General features: G+C 49.7%; 5 protein-coding genes across 5 annotated transcripts; 2 read left to right on the forward strand and 3 right to left on the reverse strand.

Annotated features, from left to right (window-relative positions):
* Positions 1-1,259: 1,259 nt before the first annotated feature.
* On the forward strand, positions 1,260-1,685 carry N7447_002494 (uncharacterized protein; the record flags this gene model as incomplete). The annotated part of the gene is made up of 1 exon (XM_057226769.1): positions 1,260-1,685. The coding sequence occupies one exon, from the start codon at positions 1,260-1,262 to the stop codon at positions 1,683-1,685; it is 426 nt and encodes a 141-aa protein (XP_057090785.1).
* A 1,703-nt stretch (positions 1,686-3,388) lies between these two features.
* N7447_002495 (GRAM and VASt domain-containing protein) lies at positions 3,389-7,308 on the reverse strand (the record flags this gene model as incomplete). The annotated part of the gene is made up of 2 exons (XM_057226770.1): positions 3,389-6,827; positions 6,899-7,308. 2 exons carry the CDS (start codon positions 7,306-7,308, stop codon positions 3,389-3,391), a joined length of 3,849 nt encoding a protein of 1,282 aa, XP_057090786.1.
* Positions 7,309-7,963: 655 nt separating this feature from the next.
* N7447_002496 (uncharacterized protein) lies at positions 7,964-9,784 on the forward strand (the record flags this gene model as incomplete). Its single annotated transcript, XM_057226771.1, has 3 exons — positions 7,964-7,987; positions 8,034-8,159; positions 8,225-9,784. The coding sequence occupies 3 exons, from the start codon at positions 7,964-7,966 to the stop codon at positions 9,782-9,784; spliced, it is 1,710 nt and encodes a 569-aa protein (XP_057090787.1).
* A 441-nt stretch (positions 9,785-10,225) lies between these two features.
* On the reverse strand, positions 10,226-13,175 carry N7447_002497 (uncharacterized protein; the record flags this gene model as incomplete). Its single annotated transcript, XM_057226772.1, has 11 exons — positions 10,226-11,006; positions 11,068-11,306; positions 11,360-11,657; positions 11,712-11,927; positions 11,982-12,050; positions 12,102-12,280; positions 12,341-12,448; positions 12,515-12,591; positions 12,659-12,766; positions 12,842-12,934; positions 12,998-13,175. 11 exons carry the CDS (start codon positions 13,173-13,175, stop codon positions 10,226-10,228), a joined length of 2,346 nt encoding a protein of 781 aa, XP_057090788.1.
* A 901-nt stretch (positions 13,176-14,076) lies between these two features.
* Positions 14,077-16,525, reverse strand: N7447_002498 (DUF803 domain membrane protein; the record flags this gene model as incomplete). The annotated part of the gene is made up of 2 exons (XM_057226773.1): positions 14,077-15,542; positions 15,616-16,525. 2 exons carry the CDS (start codon positions 16,523-16,525, stop codon positions 14,077-14,079), a joined length of 2,376 nt encoding a protein of 791 aa, XP_057090789.1.
* Positions 16,526-17,076: the final 551 nt, after the last annotated feature.

A 17,076-nucleotide genomic window follows, 5' to 3' on the forward strand; every position in this document is an offset into this window, starting at 1 on the left:
GAATTAATAATGTCATGAAAATGGGCACCTGGAGTCGAGGGACTTGAGAGATTTCTTATGCGGTCAGTCAAAAAAGAAAGAAAACCAAAAAAAAGGTCATGGCTACAGCTTCCTGGGTGTTATTTCTACAAGGTGAGGTCTCTTGAAGGAAGATTGATAGCAATTGATACAGGGCATAGCAATGGAACCGATTGCCTCCCTTATGATTTCCATCTGACTAGGTTCTATGAGAGTAGAAACCAAGCCTTCTATTTGCATTGCTTCTAGTCTAACGCGCATTTTAGAGATGGGCCAGTTTAATAGCTTTGCCTTCCAAATTAGGATTTAGTCAAATATCTCTGAAGTACAGAATATAATATCGCGTTTGAGATATTGTAGAGCGGACCCTTTGCCTAAAGCAAACATAGTAACTGCTGAGCTCAGTCTGTCACCCCTTCTGATTATATATATATATATATATTTTCGTTTTATCAACAAGCCCATTCCTGCCTGTGGATTTATAGTTGGAGAGTCGCCTCCGCCATAAGAGTCGTAAAAATGCTTGTTTAGGCTCAATTATAGACTTCGGGATTCTTTTACAAAGCATTCCCATCAAATGAGCAAAATACGCAGATAAAGTTCGGACTGATAGATACGAAAGGTTGCTGATTGAACAGAAAGGAGTAGGGCTATGGAAATTAACGATTACGGAGATACTTCTCAAAACGAATCTTGGAAAGACATGCCAGTGATAGAAACATGGAAGATCGTGATGTGCAGTAATGTCGAAGAGGCTGGGGTTAAATATCATATGATCGTGATCAGGTGGAGGTTTATAGTAGACTGAAAATGGCATGATAATTGCTTCAGAAGGCACAAATACAAACAGGAGAACAGTCAAAAAATTCCACATATCTCGCTGTTCTCAGGGTATGCACTGCGGCCCAATTATTGACTTGGTCATGGTGGCCTGCATGGCGGGGATTTAGCTGCACCTGTTGTTTTGCCCACTTAATGTCCACGTCTTTCTTCAACGCCCTAAAATAACAACTGCAACCGAGCAGCCACGTTGACATGGTGATAGTAGTGAGAAAATTGCACGCAAGGAAGATGCCGGTGAAAGTGTTCTGCTGATGCTAATCTCGATGCAGACGAATACGAGGATGACGTTAGTGCTCAGGTGCCCAACGCTGCTGACAAAGACGTTGCAAATGCAATAGTAATTTAAATATCTCGGATCAAGACTAACCTGGTAATGTCGAGGCCCCAGAAATATCAAGATGATCCCAATAGAACCGAAAGGGAAGCCCCTTGGGCCAACAATAACAATAGTGACGATTGAGCCGAGATCAAAGCCCGAGACCACGACCAAGTCAAAGGCAAAGAGCAATACCAACCCGGAGACAAAGACAAAATCGGATACAAAGAGCAAAATAAAACTGGAAACAAAAACCAAGGCAAAACCGGAGGCAAAGAGCAAGTCGGACACGAAAACGAAGAGCAACTCAGAGATAAAGAGCAGGCCAAAGACAGAAACAAAGGCCAAGTCGGCCACAGAAACGAAAAGGAAGCCGGAGACGAAGAACAAACCCGAAACAAAAGCAAAGCCAGAAACGAAGGCAAAAGTCGAGCCGAAGAAAAAGACCAACCCAAAGACAAGGACAGTGATCAACCTGGGAACGGCAACGAAGATCCTGCTGGGATAAGGCTGGCGACAACGAAGTTGACGCCAAGTATTGGGCTGATATTCAATATCCCAAGATGATAAAGGCCGAAGCTAGCTAGGATGAAGATACATCAGCCTTCGATGGCGAGACCATTCATCTGTCAAAGAGGAATAAACGCATACAGAGAAAAAGGAAAAAGAATAGCGAAATGGATGACTGAAATCAGAAGCAGGAATGAGAAATTGTCTTATCAAGGTTGCCCTTTGTGATCTATTGCTCTTTTTGAATATCCAATCAAATTGTCGATATTTCGCTCATTGGGTCTCTCCAGGTGTAGATGCCAATTTATCCCAGAACCTGGCAGGTCCTCATATTCAATTGATTTGTGAGCCTGTCGGATGACTCTGACTCGTAGCTGAGACTAGGGTGATAACGAGAAACCTCGGGAGAATTTCCGATTGTCGCTTTTATAAGTGAAGAGTAAAGTGCTTTCCTATAGCCACAAAGTAAATACCTATTATAACTGGAGTGGACTATATATGATATTGGAGAAATGGAAAGAGCCAAGTGCTGTTCTATACGTGAAGACCTAAACCAAAAGAGGAATTTCATTCACAAGTAGAATATGAGGTCCAGTGGTATTGGCGCCGAAAATGACCGCTGTTGAAGGTACAAACGGCTAGACTTCCACAGAGCCCAAAGAGCCCAAAGCCCAGCCCGACCCAACCCCCAAATGGGTCGGGTTTTGGGCCTAATGCACCCTAAATAATGCAAATATCCCAATCTCCCGTAATCCCGCTCGCCCTCATATTCTAGTTGTAAAATTCTTACAAGAGAACGAACACTTGCCAATTGGCTATCTTTGCTGAAAGCGCCACGGCGCAAGACATTCTCTTGAGATATGATGGAAAGGCAGCATTTGGAGATCAATATAAGAAACCGATTATTGGAATTACTCACTATCGAACTAGCATACCCATGGGCGTAGCGTGGACTGAATCATGGCTCACATCCATAGGTAGTCTTCGTACTAAAATTCAAGTTGTGACTTTCCGAAATATTTACCTGTCCAATAGGTATTACAAATGCAAAGGGCTGTCAGGTATGGCCTAAATTCAATATGTAAATCACACAGCATTAGCCTAAGATATCCACAAAGAAGCCCAATGGGGCAAAGAAAACGGAGCACAGAGCGATACTCCGAAAGACATCCCATACATCGCGTTTGTGCTGTATGGGATTTTCCAGAGATACAGTGCCACCCAGCAAAAACAAAAAACAAAAAAAAAAAGTAAGTAGCTAGCACGCTCAGATGAACAATCAGCAAGAAGAGTAAGAAAACCGAAGCCGGTAGATTGTAGACCGGAAGATACAAGATAGTTGGCAATCATGTACATGCAAAGAAAATCTGCCCATGTATCGAAGGACATGGGGAAGGAGAGTTGGGATAACGACTGTGGAGTTTTCAGGAGTTTTCAGAATGAATGTGAGGAGTAAATATCAACAATAAGGGAACAGCTCTGCTTGTTCCCATAACTCGCAAATAACATCCGAAGAATTGTTGACAATAGAACAAGCTGTAATGACAAGGAAATAGATTTTGTGCAGTGTGGTGTTGGGAAAGGAAATTGGGAACTTGTCTCGCAAGAGACAAGTTTAGAAAGGAGAGAGGATAGGGAGAGGGCTTGGTTAGTTTTATGTTTTATGTTTTATGTGCAAGGAAGGACAGCCATTGGTGTTCTTCACAATTCGGATTTGACTGGTTCGTCGACTTTCCATTGGGCTTTGCGTTTTCCCATCATCTCTTCGAGGACTTCGAGACGTTGGCGTGTGGTACGGAGGGCATGGTCCATCTCACGGTCAGAGACCTTCTCTTCCCGAAGCCGTTCAGCGAGCTCACGCTCATCACTTGTACTGACCCCATATGACCTGCGACTTGTGTGTGGCTCGGGGGATCGATAGACGTTTGGAAAGACCATTCCGTCCATGCCAACTCGGTCTTCCAGCCAGTTCCAGAGCTCGGTCTCTTCACGTCGCCACATCTCCTCGTATGCGGCCAGTCTCTGAGGCAAGCTGTGACCGGGACAGCCGGCTTCATGCGAAATCATGGATGATGATGATGGGGATCGGAAGAACGCCATGTAGAACACGATTCCGATCATTAGGATAGCGACGTTGCTACTCCATAGCGGACTGAGAATGCTGGCAAAGGGCTCCAGGAGGGGGCGGACTGGTTCGAAAATTCCCCATGACTCTTGCTTTCCGGCTTTGGAATCCATGGCAACCTTCAACGAAGCAGCTGCGGCCGACTCCCGCCCTGCGCCATCGCCCTTCTTGCGCTTTCCTTTGCCTCGTCCAGCGCCATTGGAACGCCCACGGGGAACAACTCCAACCTGCAGGGCTTTGAGAATATCGTTACCAAAGGCTGTTTGCCCATCAATTGCGCCTTTCTCGATAGGACCCTTAAGCCAACTCTTGCCTGACCACTCAATAGCACAGGTCATGAGGAAGCGAGTTTGGTTGCCAGCAGCCCATGTAAAGAGGTACTTGGTCTTGGTAGCAAAAACGTTCCCACTAGGCACATCAGGCGTTTGAGTGCTCAAAGTGACAAGAACGGCTTTTTCAAGGTCCAAGAAGTCCAGGGTCTCGGTACTGATACATTTTGTCTGCTTCGGACCAATGGAGCCATTGAGAGGTTTAATGTACGAGTATTTCCTGGTTGGGACTTCCATCGTCAAACCCTTTGCTGTTCCCTCGAACTGTAGCTCTCCGCATTTCTGGTTGTCGGCAAGGAACTTGGTCATAAATTCGCCAGACGCTGGGCCGAAAACCAAAGAGAAGACCTTGCCGAGCGGTGCCGGAATGACTTCATCTTTGATGACCTTTTCATACTGTCCGTCGGCGTTAACGTATTCAGTAGGTGCATGTGTAGCCGGGCCTGGGAAATCAGGAGGCGCATCCTTGGAAGCGCCCTTGTCGCTGTTCTTCTTGTCGCCGTTCTTTTTATCGCCACTTTTTTTGTCGCCATTTCCATTTGTGCCGGCCGCAGGGATAGCTGCATTCGCGGAAAGACTTGAAGCCTTGCGGCTCAAACCTGCTCGTGGCAAGGACGCTGCACTGGCGTTTGCACTGCCGCCGGCCTCAAAGAAGCTATCGGCGTTGTCCGCTTCCTCGTCCTCGTCGTATATTTCATCTTCATCGCTGAGATCGGTCTCAGACTCGCTCTCCTCCTCCTCCTCCTCCTCCCCAACCTTCTCTGTCTTATCACCGGTACCATTGGTCACACGGGTTCCATTCACAGAGCTCTTGATGGAGGGATGGTTGATCTTCCAGATGTTGACCATTAGGTCATATGTGGACTCGCGACTAAGCAGACTGCGGAAAGTATGACGTGCGTGGAGTGTCTGAATTGCAATGGCATTGGGGAACACCATAGCCGTATTCTCCTTTTCAATGGCAACAACCTCATCGAAGCTAATCACTAGAGTCGTGACCCACCCAAGGATGTTACTGGAGAAACATATGTGCCCTTCTGAGATATAGATGCGGCCGGCAAGAATGATCTCACGCTGCAGGGCGCAGCTATAATCTTCAATCAGATAATCGTCTTCAGGTACACTCCGGAATAATTGATGGAAGTCTCGATTGCGCTTTTTACTCGCAACCGCGAAGCCGGTCAATCGAGGTACACTAGAATTGACACCAGGAGCACCGAGTGCAATGGCACTAACGCCAATGGCTCCGATTGTCGAGGCTGTGGCTCCAGACGAGCCCCGGTGACGCCGGGCAAGTCTGCTGCGCACACTGGCAGTGCGTCTGAGGCCCCCGCTCAGGTCACCATCAAGGACACTACCACTAGGGGGAGTCTGATCACCCATAATGATGCCATCTTTTAAAAGCGAAGTCGTAGACTGAATCTCCAAAGCATCTTCTAGATCCGAGGGCTTTTCGTATGCTACTTGAACAGCGCGTGCTGCGCGTTTGTCTTCAAGTTTGGCAGCTTCCTCATCTCGCCGGGAAACAGCTGTGTTGTTGCGCTTGTCAACGGAGATCGCTGGCTTTGTGATCACCACGCCATCGGCAGTAGTGATTGACTCACCTGGTCGTGCGTCAATGTCCAGATGGCTGAAGTTCAGATCTCCTGCCCCAAGAGTCTCTACAGCAGATGGTCTCCCGTCCGCAATCTTACTGCCGTTATCTGATGTTCTTTCGGCCTCCTCCGGATTGGAACCATTGGCGGATCTATCACCATCAGCAGGAACAGGTGGAGAAGTCGGACGATTTCTCTGTTGTGCATTGATGCTATTGCTGAAGGAAGTGGCGGCATTTTGCGCAACTGAAAACACCGAAGAGAAGAAGCCGCTTTGCTGGTTTGAAGTCGGACTCTTTGCGCTGGGCGGTTTTTCGTCCAGTGGTGTCAGTGCAACAGACATTGAGTTGGACAGTTTGCTTGGACCATGAGCTGCAGAAGCGGACCGCACCCGGCGGTGGGAGATCATGTTTCCAGAGGGGCTCACGGTGGTGACGCCGGAAGATGGGGAATTTTCAGGTTGTATGGACTCGGGCGAGTCGGTAACATTATTGGACAGGATTTGCGCACTGAGGGGGCGGTGGTCGGTTGGAGTTGGAGGTGTTACAGTGGTCGCTGGCGCAGGAATAGCGGTATGAGGTGGGGTGTTCGGCATAGGGCTCGCTTCAAGCGAACGAGGCTTGTCGTTCGTTAGATCAGTACGAATGGGTGCAGGCAAAGGTGGAACGTCCTCGGGGGCTGCTTGTACTTGTTTCGATGAAAGACTGCTCCGTCGGCTGCCTCCAAACAGACCCCGCCCGCTTTTTTGGCCCCCGGGCTTGGTTGATGAAGCCTCGGGGTCGTCATGGGTGCCTTTCTTATCCGAGCTGAAAGCCTCTTTGAAACGTCGCCCAGGCGATGCACTACGTTTCTTGCCATTTAGGTCTGTGGGGACATCCAAGGCCATACCCGATGTTGCGCGTCGGGACAATCTTTCACTCGAGTTTGATTCCGACCCAGTGGCACTTAGCCCGCTAACAGCTGACTCGGCATCAGCATGAGAGCCTCCCGTGTCTACGGCATCTGCAGCATCCACCGATGTGGTCTTAAACATTGGGGAGGAGGAGGTGTAGAATCCGGTATGGGAGTTATGTGAGGTGAGGGGCGGAGGCCTAAACGAAGCCAAAGGTACAGCGAGTTAGAAGTAATCCAAGACAATAAAAAGATCAGCTGCGTGACTTACCCATCCGGTTCGTCATCATCGGTCAACAGATGATTGCCTTCACTTTCTGGCGCAAAGCTCTCTGCGATGGACGACGGGGCTGCGGAGGTCCCATCCCGAGATTCATTGGACCGGCTTTCATGTAGGTCTTGTTCCACAAGTACAGTCGGCACCGCTGGCTCGTCTCCTTGTTTCTGATTCTTCTTTTTATTCTGTTTACGCCTTCGACGCGCATCGAGTAGCTTTGAGAATCCACTGGGTCCAGCCCTGTTGGGATCTGCTACTTCTCCGCCTTGGGTTTTCGGTCTCTCGAGGGTGGAATCATGGGACGACCGACCATTGCTTTCGATCGCACTTGACTCTGCAGATATTGTCCAAGAGCGACGCGATCTGTTTTCGCCTCTCAAGCTTGAAGACGAAGAGTCGGCCATAATTGAAAGAGGGAATGGGGGTCGGGAGGGTTGGTGCGGGCAGACCGAGAGACTCAAGGGAAAGTTGGCATGAGGTGTATGTATTGAAGACTCTCACACTCTTTTCTTTTTGAGAGTACTTCCGTACATAGACGGGGAAACAAAGTAAAGAAGAGAGAGAGAGAGAGAAGAAGTGTTGAATTGTCCGATCCCCTGGAGCTCCGCAACTTAGTCACCCGCCAAGTTGGCCCCGGGGGCCTGCGACTGTGTTTCTTTTTTCTGTTCAATTGGTTTTGATTTGGCTTTATGATTGATATTATTTGAAGTAAGAAACATGTGTGGTTTTTCTGGTCTCTGATATTCGCACTATTCTTCCTAGATCAAAGCCTAACAGTATAGCTATAAGCATCTACTCCGCTTCTCCACTGTGTAGAATGTGGATGTGACACTTCGCTGCTTTCAGTTTGAAGATAATTTATTCTAGAACCTTGAGAAATGATTTTTTTTTCCCTCAAGAATTACCTTGTGGACCTCATCCTCACGTACCTGGTGTACCTGCTGTACTTGTTTTAAACCCCCAACGCATAACGTCACTTCTCCAACATTCCCCGGGTAGTTCCCATCAAAGGAATGCATCTGATTTTTCTTTCTTAACTCCTACAGTTTTGTTTTCGCCATGGAAGTAGCTCCTTTGGCCCTGGTAAGACCTCAGCCCCTCATTTTCAGGACGATCTGACCCTTGCCAGGCCCACACCCATGCGAGGAACGCAGTGCTAGAAACTCGCAAGGCCAACCCAGTAGCTGCCAGCGAGGAGCATGATCTAGCTGCTGGTGAATTTGCAACAGCTGCACAGAGCAGCTCCGACCATGAGGTGAGTTTTGATCGAGTAGAAGATCTGCCCCCGCTCGGGACCTAAGCTAACCGCGTCATACCAAGGCCCTACGGACTCTACGTTTGCTCGAAACTCATCACAAGAGGCTCGCCGAAATTCTCCGATTCCAGCATGAACATCCAAACACCGTCTCTGCTGAAGCACCAGCTGCCACTGTCTCCTCCTTAGCGACCCAGCAGACCGCAGCCGAGGTCGGGGGCACAAAAGGTGCAACCGCGAACCAGGATGCACAACTACCACCAAGACTGGTGGGCAATGCTCGTCTACCAAGTCGAGATAAATCCTCTATCGCTAATAACCTGGCTTCTGCCCGAGGAATCCCGTCGCACCCCCGCCGTGGATCACCAGTATCGCCAACGCTTACATCGCAACATGTCGCAGCAAAAATGGCCGAAACACCACCGAGGGCTAAAGCCAGCGAAACAAGGCTACACAATGAACCAACCAAAAATCGGCACAGTCGTCTTTCTACACCCAGACAACCATGGTCTCCTCCGACACCCAGTTCCACTGATGCGGTTTCTCAACAAACTGTACCTAGTGCAACTAAATCAAAGGGATCGAAAGATAAGTCTGCAATTGCCGATGAAGCATTCAACCGCTTTTACTCAGCCTTCGGAGGACTGGTATCCAAGGTGTCGGGGCCTTTGGCATTCGCGGGGATTCAAATGGGGTCTACGGATCCAACCAGCGCTGAACAGAGCCGCAAGTCCTCAGCTGAGGTGAAACTGCACCGTGAGCATGCTGTTCTAGACCATTCTATAACTGAGCCCGACGTAAACAAACTCTTCTCTCGAGCCGCGCTGCGGTCGATTCGAGACGGCTCTGGGGCAGGTCCCGGGAACCCAGCAGAGTCCTTCTACGTAGTCCCAACCACGGGCGGCACTATGTCATACGCAGGAATTCTCACCCGAGCTGAAAAGCAAGCACGCAGGAACAGCATCGAGGAGGGTGATGACGACTTTGTGGATGCGCGCGAGACCCCTTCGTCTCCTGAAATGCGTCACAGTGCTAGTGGTTCCCGCATATGGGCGGGACGCCGCGGCGCACCCGATAAACTTACCAGTCAGCAGACACAAAAAACAATGGAAGAGATGCAGGTGGAGAATGAGACCTTGAGGGGTTTGACAGATTCGCTCGCGACACGGTTGCATATGTGGGAAGTGAGCGCGCAATCTTCGTCGATGGCGCTGCAGCAATCAATCCGAATGATGCACCGCCAGAGCGCAGGGACGCCTGATTATTTCCAGCCCACAACTGGCACTACCTCGCCTGTTGCTACGCTGACTGCGCCGCTGGCTGCGGCTGATACTGATGCGCGGATCAAAGAACTTGAGGAGCAGGTCCGGCGTAGTGAGCAGAAGCTTGTAACTGCTTCCCACGAGAACGACAAGCTCAAGAATGTTCTTGGGCGATATCGAGACCGTTGGGAGAAATTGAAAGAGGGTGCCAAAACTCGGAGAGCAGAGGGTCGCTCCGGTGACAGTGCGAGCAATGCCCCTACGAGTGGTGTTAGCAAGCCGTCGGAACTCTCGGCCTCTCCAGATACTGGTCAAGGTCCCTCTGCTGGTCAAGCAGGTCTCGTGCTGCAGGGGATACTCTGACGTAGTCTTGCAAGCTCCATTTTCGGTGGTTGGAAACGGCGTTTGGTCCTAAGGCTTGATCCTTTTTTATGATATATGCCCATAACACATTTTACGAAGCTTCGAATCCAATTAGTTATCATTTATTCCGATCGGGTGTTCTAGTAACAGCTACACATATAATCCTACGCTAATGGAATTATCCGGAGGGGATAGATGAGGTTAGATAGATGAAGAGATGGTTAGTGAATAGTACACATGGTCTCCGAGGTTATCTAGTCGTTGAAAAGCAAGAAAGAAGGTGTAAGAGAATGAAACTCAATAACAAAAACTCTCAAGTCGTTCATTTTTAAAAATCACGCAAGATATATACCATCAGCAATCTCAGCAATCTGACACGCACTGAACAACATACACATCGAACAATGTATTAAATACTAACTTCCCTCCAATTTAAACCATTTAACGGACAACAAACGTGGCGTTACCACGAATATCCTCGGAGCTGCTACCCACAAGGGCAGTGAAGGTACCGGGCTCAACAACATACTTCATGCGAGTGTTCCAGAGACCAATATCCTCAACCTTGATAGGAATCTTAACAGTCTTAGTCTTTCCAGCAGGAATGATAACCTTCTTGAAGCCCTTGAGAATGCGGTTAGGAACAACAACAGAGGCAATGTTGTCCTGGATATAGACCTGCACAACCTCGGTACCCTCACGGGTGGCGTGGGTGTTGGTCACATCAACGCTGACAGTGACAGTCTTCTCAGATGCGGAGATGGTCTTCTTGTCAACCTTGACAGTTCCGTACTTGAAGGTGGAGTAACTCTTGCCGTAGCCGAAGGGGTACCAAGGCGAGGCGTCACCGAGAACGTACGAGTGACCGAAGACGAGAGTTCCGTTATCATACTTGTGGCCGACATCGCCCATGGAGCGGCCGGAGTTGAGGTAATCGTAGAAGATGGGGAGATCGCCGACGTAGCGGGGGAAACTGACGGAGAGCTTGCCGGAGGGGTTGTAGTCGCCGAAGAGGACGTCGGCAAGAGCGTTACCACCCTGCTCGGAGGGGTAGAATTGTTGCAGGAGAGCAGCAGTGGAGTTTGAGATCCAGGTGTCTGTAATAGGCTTTCCGCTGGACAGGACGACGATGGTTGGCACGCCGGTGTCGGCAATGGCCTTAATCAGGGGTCCCTGGGCGCCAACAAGGGCCAGATCATCTGTGTCAACGTGCTCTCCAGTGCTTTGTGTCTGTTAGTATTCACACTTTAGGATACATCTTGAGCTAGGCTTGGTTTACTCACGTTGCGTTCAATCCAGTCCAGAGTTCTCCCTGGTCGCGAGACCAGGTTCCGACAACGACAACGGCCACGTCGGACTTCTTTGCGGCCTCAATTGCCTCTGCAAAGCCTGACTGGTCATTGCTATCACGGTTGCATCCCTTGGCGTAGTGGACCTGAGACTTGTCCTTGACTGCAGCCTTGATACCTTCGAGAGGAGTGACACCGCGGTATTGACTCTTGTAGACAACGTAGTCACCGTACTATACACGTCGTTAATAACCCCAGTAGCAAGGGGGAATGAATGGTGACTTACGTTCACGAGATCAGCAGCCATAGGCCCAATTACCGCAACCTTGCTCGACTTCTTCAGAGGCAGAACATTTTCATGGTTCTCAAGGAGAACGATAGACTCCGTATCCAATTGTCTGGCGATCTTCACGGCCTTGGGGCTGTTGATAAGCTTGGGCCACTGGCCATTAGGAGCACCAGGGTACGGGTTCTCGAAAAGACCCATCTCGAACTTGACCCGGAGCAATCTAGAGACAGCAGTGTCCACAAGCTCAACGTCGAGTTTGCCGGACTCGACAAGCTCGGGAATCTTCTTGAAGTTGCTATTCAATAGTCAGTGTCTGTAGCTGCATCGTGCGGGTTTCAATAGAGCTTACAATGAGCCGCCGCCCATCTCAACGTCGGTTCCAGCATTCAGCAGCTGCGTGGTAACCGCTCCGCTATCGATAGGGTTGCTCTCGCAAAGCTTGAAGTAGGCGCACACTCTGTCACTGCCACCGGCATCGGTCATGACAAAGTATTCATATCCCCATTCTCCGCGCAGGATCTCAGTGAGAGTGTGGTAGTCAGAGACTGCTGGAATTCCGTCCCATCTAAAAACGGATGTTAGAATGGCATAAGACAAATCGGACCAGAGTGGAACTTACGAGTGGTACGCAGCCATGATGGAGTAAGCACCGCCATCGATGATAGCACGCTTGAAAGGAGGCAGCCAGCTATGCAATGGTTAGTCAACTGCTTAGTTTCTAAGCTTGGAGCTGACGTACGTGGTGCGCAGCTCTCTTTCACCGCCGTGAACTGGGCCGGTATTGAGTCCCTGCTCGGGGGCACTGACACCCGCAAAGTGCTTGACCATAGCCGACACGCCCTTGCCCTGCACTCCCTTGACGTAGCTATAACCAATTTCGCCGGCGAGATAAGCGTCCTCGGAGTAGGTTTCTTCGACCTTTTGTCTCTGTTGTTAGCTTCATTTCGCTGAATGTATTAACATATAGATGAAACTCACACGACCGAATCGAAGCTCACGAGCGAGATCAACAACAGGGGCGAAGAGCTGGTTAACACCAAGCGCTTTGGCTTCCTGTCCAATAATTCCTGCCATACTTTCGACAAGCTGCGCAATACTGTGTTAGATCGCAAGAACTCTATGCATGACAATGCAGGAACGGTAGCCGCTTACATCTGTGTTCCACGAGCATCCAATTCCAATGGGCGAATTGAAGATGGTGGCATTACCAATCATGAATCCGTGAATACCTGGTACAAGAAATGTCATCAGCTCGGGGTCTAACATAGCTGGAGACAGTAGCCTTGGAGTAAATACCCTCACTCTGAACAATGGCTGGAATTCCCAGAGTAGTGTTCTGGACGAGGTAGTCCTGTGCTCTCTTGATGTTCTCGGAGAGCCAGTCCCAAGAAACGTCCTGTCCGGCTGCAAACCATTAATATTTTTTGTTTCTGCGGACTGATGGAAAAGGACTTAACAGTCAAGCAGAGGACTTCATACCATAGAACATGCCTGCCTTCAGCTCCATGTTGGTGACCAGGCCGGTGTAGTTAAATTCTCCCGAGGTTGTGTTCATCCAATTGGAAAGATCACCTGTACAAGAATCCATTAGCAATTAGAACCCCCTGTATGGCGGCAATTGAGCTAAAACCATACCCTGCATTAACTGGGACATCTTGTCCTCAATAGTCATCCGGCCCATCAAGTCTTTCACTCGATTTTCCACTGAAGCCTTAGGATCCTTGTACAGAGGGGTGTTGCTCGGTTTTCCCAGAGCTAGGGCAGCAAAGAGCTGCACGAGCAGCAGCCCATTGGAAAGAATATTGGCCACCATCTTGATGACAAGACAACTTCTTTTCCAAATTCAATGGACAAGAACTGTTGTCTACTGACTAGCGTGAGACTGGAAGAAAAATAAATTCCTGGGGAAGCTCTTGCATATAAGTTCATGCAAGCCCGCAATGGACATCCTTGCGCTGTGGATACAGGCAATTCGACTAGAGACTAGTCGCATCGCATGGCATGATTTAATGATCCTGTTAATCGAAGTATATTGAAAAAGGCAGGTAGCTCACACCATTGTGCAGCGGAAATGAAGCCGTCTTGCAACACCAGAATGGATCAAGCTAGCCTCAACGGCTGCAGTAGTGCTCCGCTTGGCGTCGTTTTGAAGCGAGCTAGCACTACAAGGAGACGGAGCAATATCCCCGCCTCCACACTGGCATGGCGGCCTGGGGTTGAGGGGAAATAACTGTCGGCTGTTCGGTTAAATTCATTTGAAAAGTGGAGATAATGAAGACATCTGGGGTAACTAGACGGGCCTTCTGGGCGGTGGCATGGGTTTACAGCTTTTTCCACCTATTAGGGCTAGCCGTTTCATCCCGGAGATGAGATACCCCCAGAACATGGGGCTGAAGAATTGTGGCAGATGATCAATATGGATAAATTGAAGGGATAAGAGGCCAAAAGTAAGATTAGTGGCTGATAACGCTGAGAGCTTCCCCGTAGATGAAGTATACAATGTGAAAAGAAAGAAATAATACATTGATAGATGCTTAAACGATGTACCCGAATGCAATGCCAATTACAAGAATGTACCGATAGAAATATACCAGAAAAAAACGCCAAGGAGAAGAATCGAGGAAAGAGGAAAAGGGGGGAAATGAGTTCAAGTGAGATGACCACTTTAATGAACTGCGCTAATAATGCATCAGAGCGAGGGAATCCTGGAGTGATTATCGCCGAGCTTCTGTCTCGGCAGAATCACCGGGGTTATAGCTTGGCCCAGGCTGCGTCTCATGTTCTGCAGCAGCACTGTCAGCTGTTTTGGTGTTCTGGGTTTTGCGGAGAGCACCACCCAGCCACGCAAGTCCACCACTCCACGAGTCACTCAAGCTGCGAAGACGGGTCACATCTTCGTTGGTGGGTTGATCTGGTGTGGTATTTACGTTTGTCGCGGTATTGATGTCTGTTGCGAGAGCTGACATGGAACGGCCCGCCTCCGCAGGTCTGTCCGATGGTTGAGTGGCGGACTGGAGTCGAGCAGTTGCAAGTGAAAGCGCCGTGTCATTGTTTCCCTCAACTAGAGACGGATCTGCAAAGGCGCCATCGAGTTGACGCCGACGTCCCAATCTCCGCCTTGGTCGATCCTTGAGAGGGCTACCATCGCCACGCCGGATAGAATCAGCGACCACTGCAGTGAAGCCACCAGAAAGTGTGGGAAGCAGAGGCCCAGGGGAGAAACGATGAGAGATAGAGCTGCGCAGAGCACGCCGCGATGGTGTTTCAAGGGGAGTTTCGTTGCGAATGGGGTGGCTGGATTGGTCCAAAAGTGTGGGGGATGAAGCACGTCGTACTGTACCAGCATTTCCGTTCGTCCCCGCTTCTTCAAGACCAGGTGCAGGAGGAAACCGCAAAAGGACGGTTGAGGATTGTACTGCCTCATCTTCCTGTCCGGGAGGAGTAACGGGCCGGATATCAGACTCCGGTGTCACAAGAGCCTCATCTTGGATGTCTGCCCATGGGTTGGACATGTGAGATGGGGGCCGCAATGGTGAAGTGTAGTCAAACGATGGAGCAGACAGAGGGGATGCATCGATAAGGGATGCACGAGGCGAAGAGGGTGCGGCAGAAAGGATACCTCTAGGAGTAGACTGATCATCATCAAGTTCATCGGTGCCTTGGCTCAATATGGACCCTCTCGGGGACTGTGGAACGTCATATTGTGCTTCTGTGGAAACATCTGATGTCTTCGGCAATTGGTGACCAGGCGGAGACAAATCAATTCTGTCTTGATATCTTTCGCCACTGAGCAAACCAATGGACCCTTCCTCGTCTTCCGATGAAAACGACGACTCGTCGTCGCCACGGACTCTGCCGCTCGTGATGAAGGAAACCCCGAGGAAAGTCAACAGACATCCGCCAACAAATTTCGTCGCACGATCGGCCGTTATCGATTCAAAGTCACGGTAAAGGACTGCACTTCCTATGATAACAGCAAGAGTGAAGAGAACAAACTGCGTCGGAATCACCTGGGTGGAATCGAAGCGTTGTAGAGCACGATTAATGTAACGGACTTGCATCAATGCGCTGAAGACAAGGACGAAGACAAGTAGATAGGTGATAGGGAATGTAATAACATGCCACAATGTGCCAGACAGAAGCGAAGAGACACCCTTCGTAGAAAGAGCAGTGTATCCGCCTGTGTTATACGAATTAGCAACAACATACAAAAGAAGAGGCCCAAAACTAAAAATTGCTAGATAGAGACTTACCAAACAATGCAACGAGCCCAACATCGATAAGAATTGATCTCGAGCCATACCGGCGGCTAGCCCACATGAGACCGATAATCAACGAGGTAGTCAATCCGAGATAGAGCTGGAATTCCCATCGCGTGATGTTCACCCAAATTTCATGAGGTCCAATTTGTTCTTCAGAAGATTTAGCACTGAGAACCACAACGACGGCACCAGCAATAGAGACGAGCACGCCCCAGAGATCTCGTTTGCGAAATTGCTCCTTGAGCAAGCATGGCGCAATAATGCAATTCGATATCAGAGCCACAACACCCAAAGGCGAGACAATCGACGCCGGTGCAAATCCGTAGGCCATGAAATTGCCCATTTCTCCCACAACCATGAGCACGATTCCAACCCACCAGTACGGAGATTTGAGGTATGATTTGCGGTTGTTGTTTGCGCCATCCTTGCTTCCGGTGCTATTGTCCCGCGAGCTCGAACCACTGTTCCTCCCCTCGGTGTCGTTGCCATCGTCTCGATAAGGCTCAAAAGCATCCTGCTCAGAGTCTCGGTACAGATCCCGGGACCTTCCCCTCGATCCAGCACGTATTCCGTTGTTTCCAAGTTCCCCGTTGCGATTCTTGTCCTGTTCCCATTCTCTTGCGATCCGAATATGTGCGTATCGTTGGATATTGAGGGCTAGTGATATCAGAATGTTGCCGCATAGGGCCGCGATAATGCCGATCAGCGATGACCATTCATGCATGCTTCCCCCGTTACCCCCGTCATGATCATGAGGGGTTTCTGAGGTGGAATTTGATGGCGCGACGAAGAGTTGGGGGATAGAAGAAGTCGCGAGTGTGGATGATGCTGCGGGGGAGACGGCCGAAGAAAGAAGACCGGGTAGCAGGCTTGCTACCAATGACGACTGAAAGAATGCCATCCGTTCGTCTGAAATAATGCGACTTCACTTGTCTAGTACTGCTTATCGCACGGTTTGGCGAGGAAGCCTTCCTAGTTGTCAAGCACCCCTAATACACCTCAGCTCTCCGGCGGTACAGCCGATCAAAACGAGCTCCCAGATTTGACGGTGGGCATTTGGTCTCAAGTCGCAAAAGACCGCATTCTGTTCCGGGTGATCCGACGTTCTCGCGCGAAGATTATCACCACAAATAATAGTAAAGAGGATGAGGTTTGGGTGGGCGGCAATACACAGAGCGGAGGCGCGGAGACAATTGATATGTCAGCACCAAACAACCCCCGGGGCCCCCGGGCTAGGGCCATCTCCAAAGCTTCCAAGGCCCCGTGCGGCCACGGAAGCCTTCGCGTTAATTTAGCGTTTCACAGTGCAGATACGAATTGAATCAAACCCAACAGCGACGCTTGCGCGAGGTCAAAGCTCTTGTGATTCTTTCTATAGCTATGATTGGTTCGGGTGGGCAGTTGGGATCGTCGAGCTCGAAGGGGGACGTCATGAGCAACAAAGAAGCGACA

The sequence above is a fragment of the Penicillium robsamsonii genome (assembly GCF_028829455.1).
Source record: "Penicillium robsamsonii strain IBT 29466 chromosome Unknown utg000001l_segment0_segment0, whole genome shotgun sequence".
Taxonomy (NCBI): domain Eukaryota; kingdom Fungi; phylum Ascomycota; class Eurotiomycetes; order Eurotiales; family Aspergillaceae; genus Penicillium; species Penicillium robsamsonii.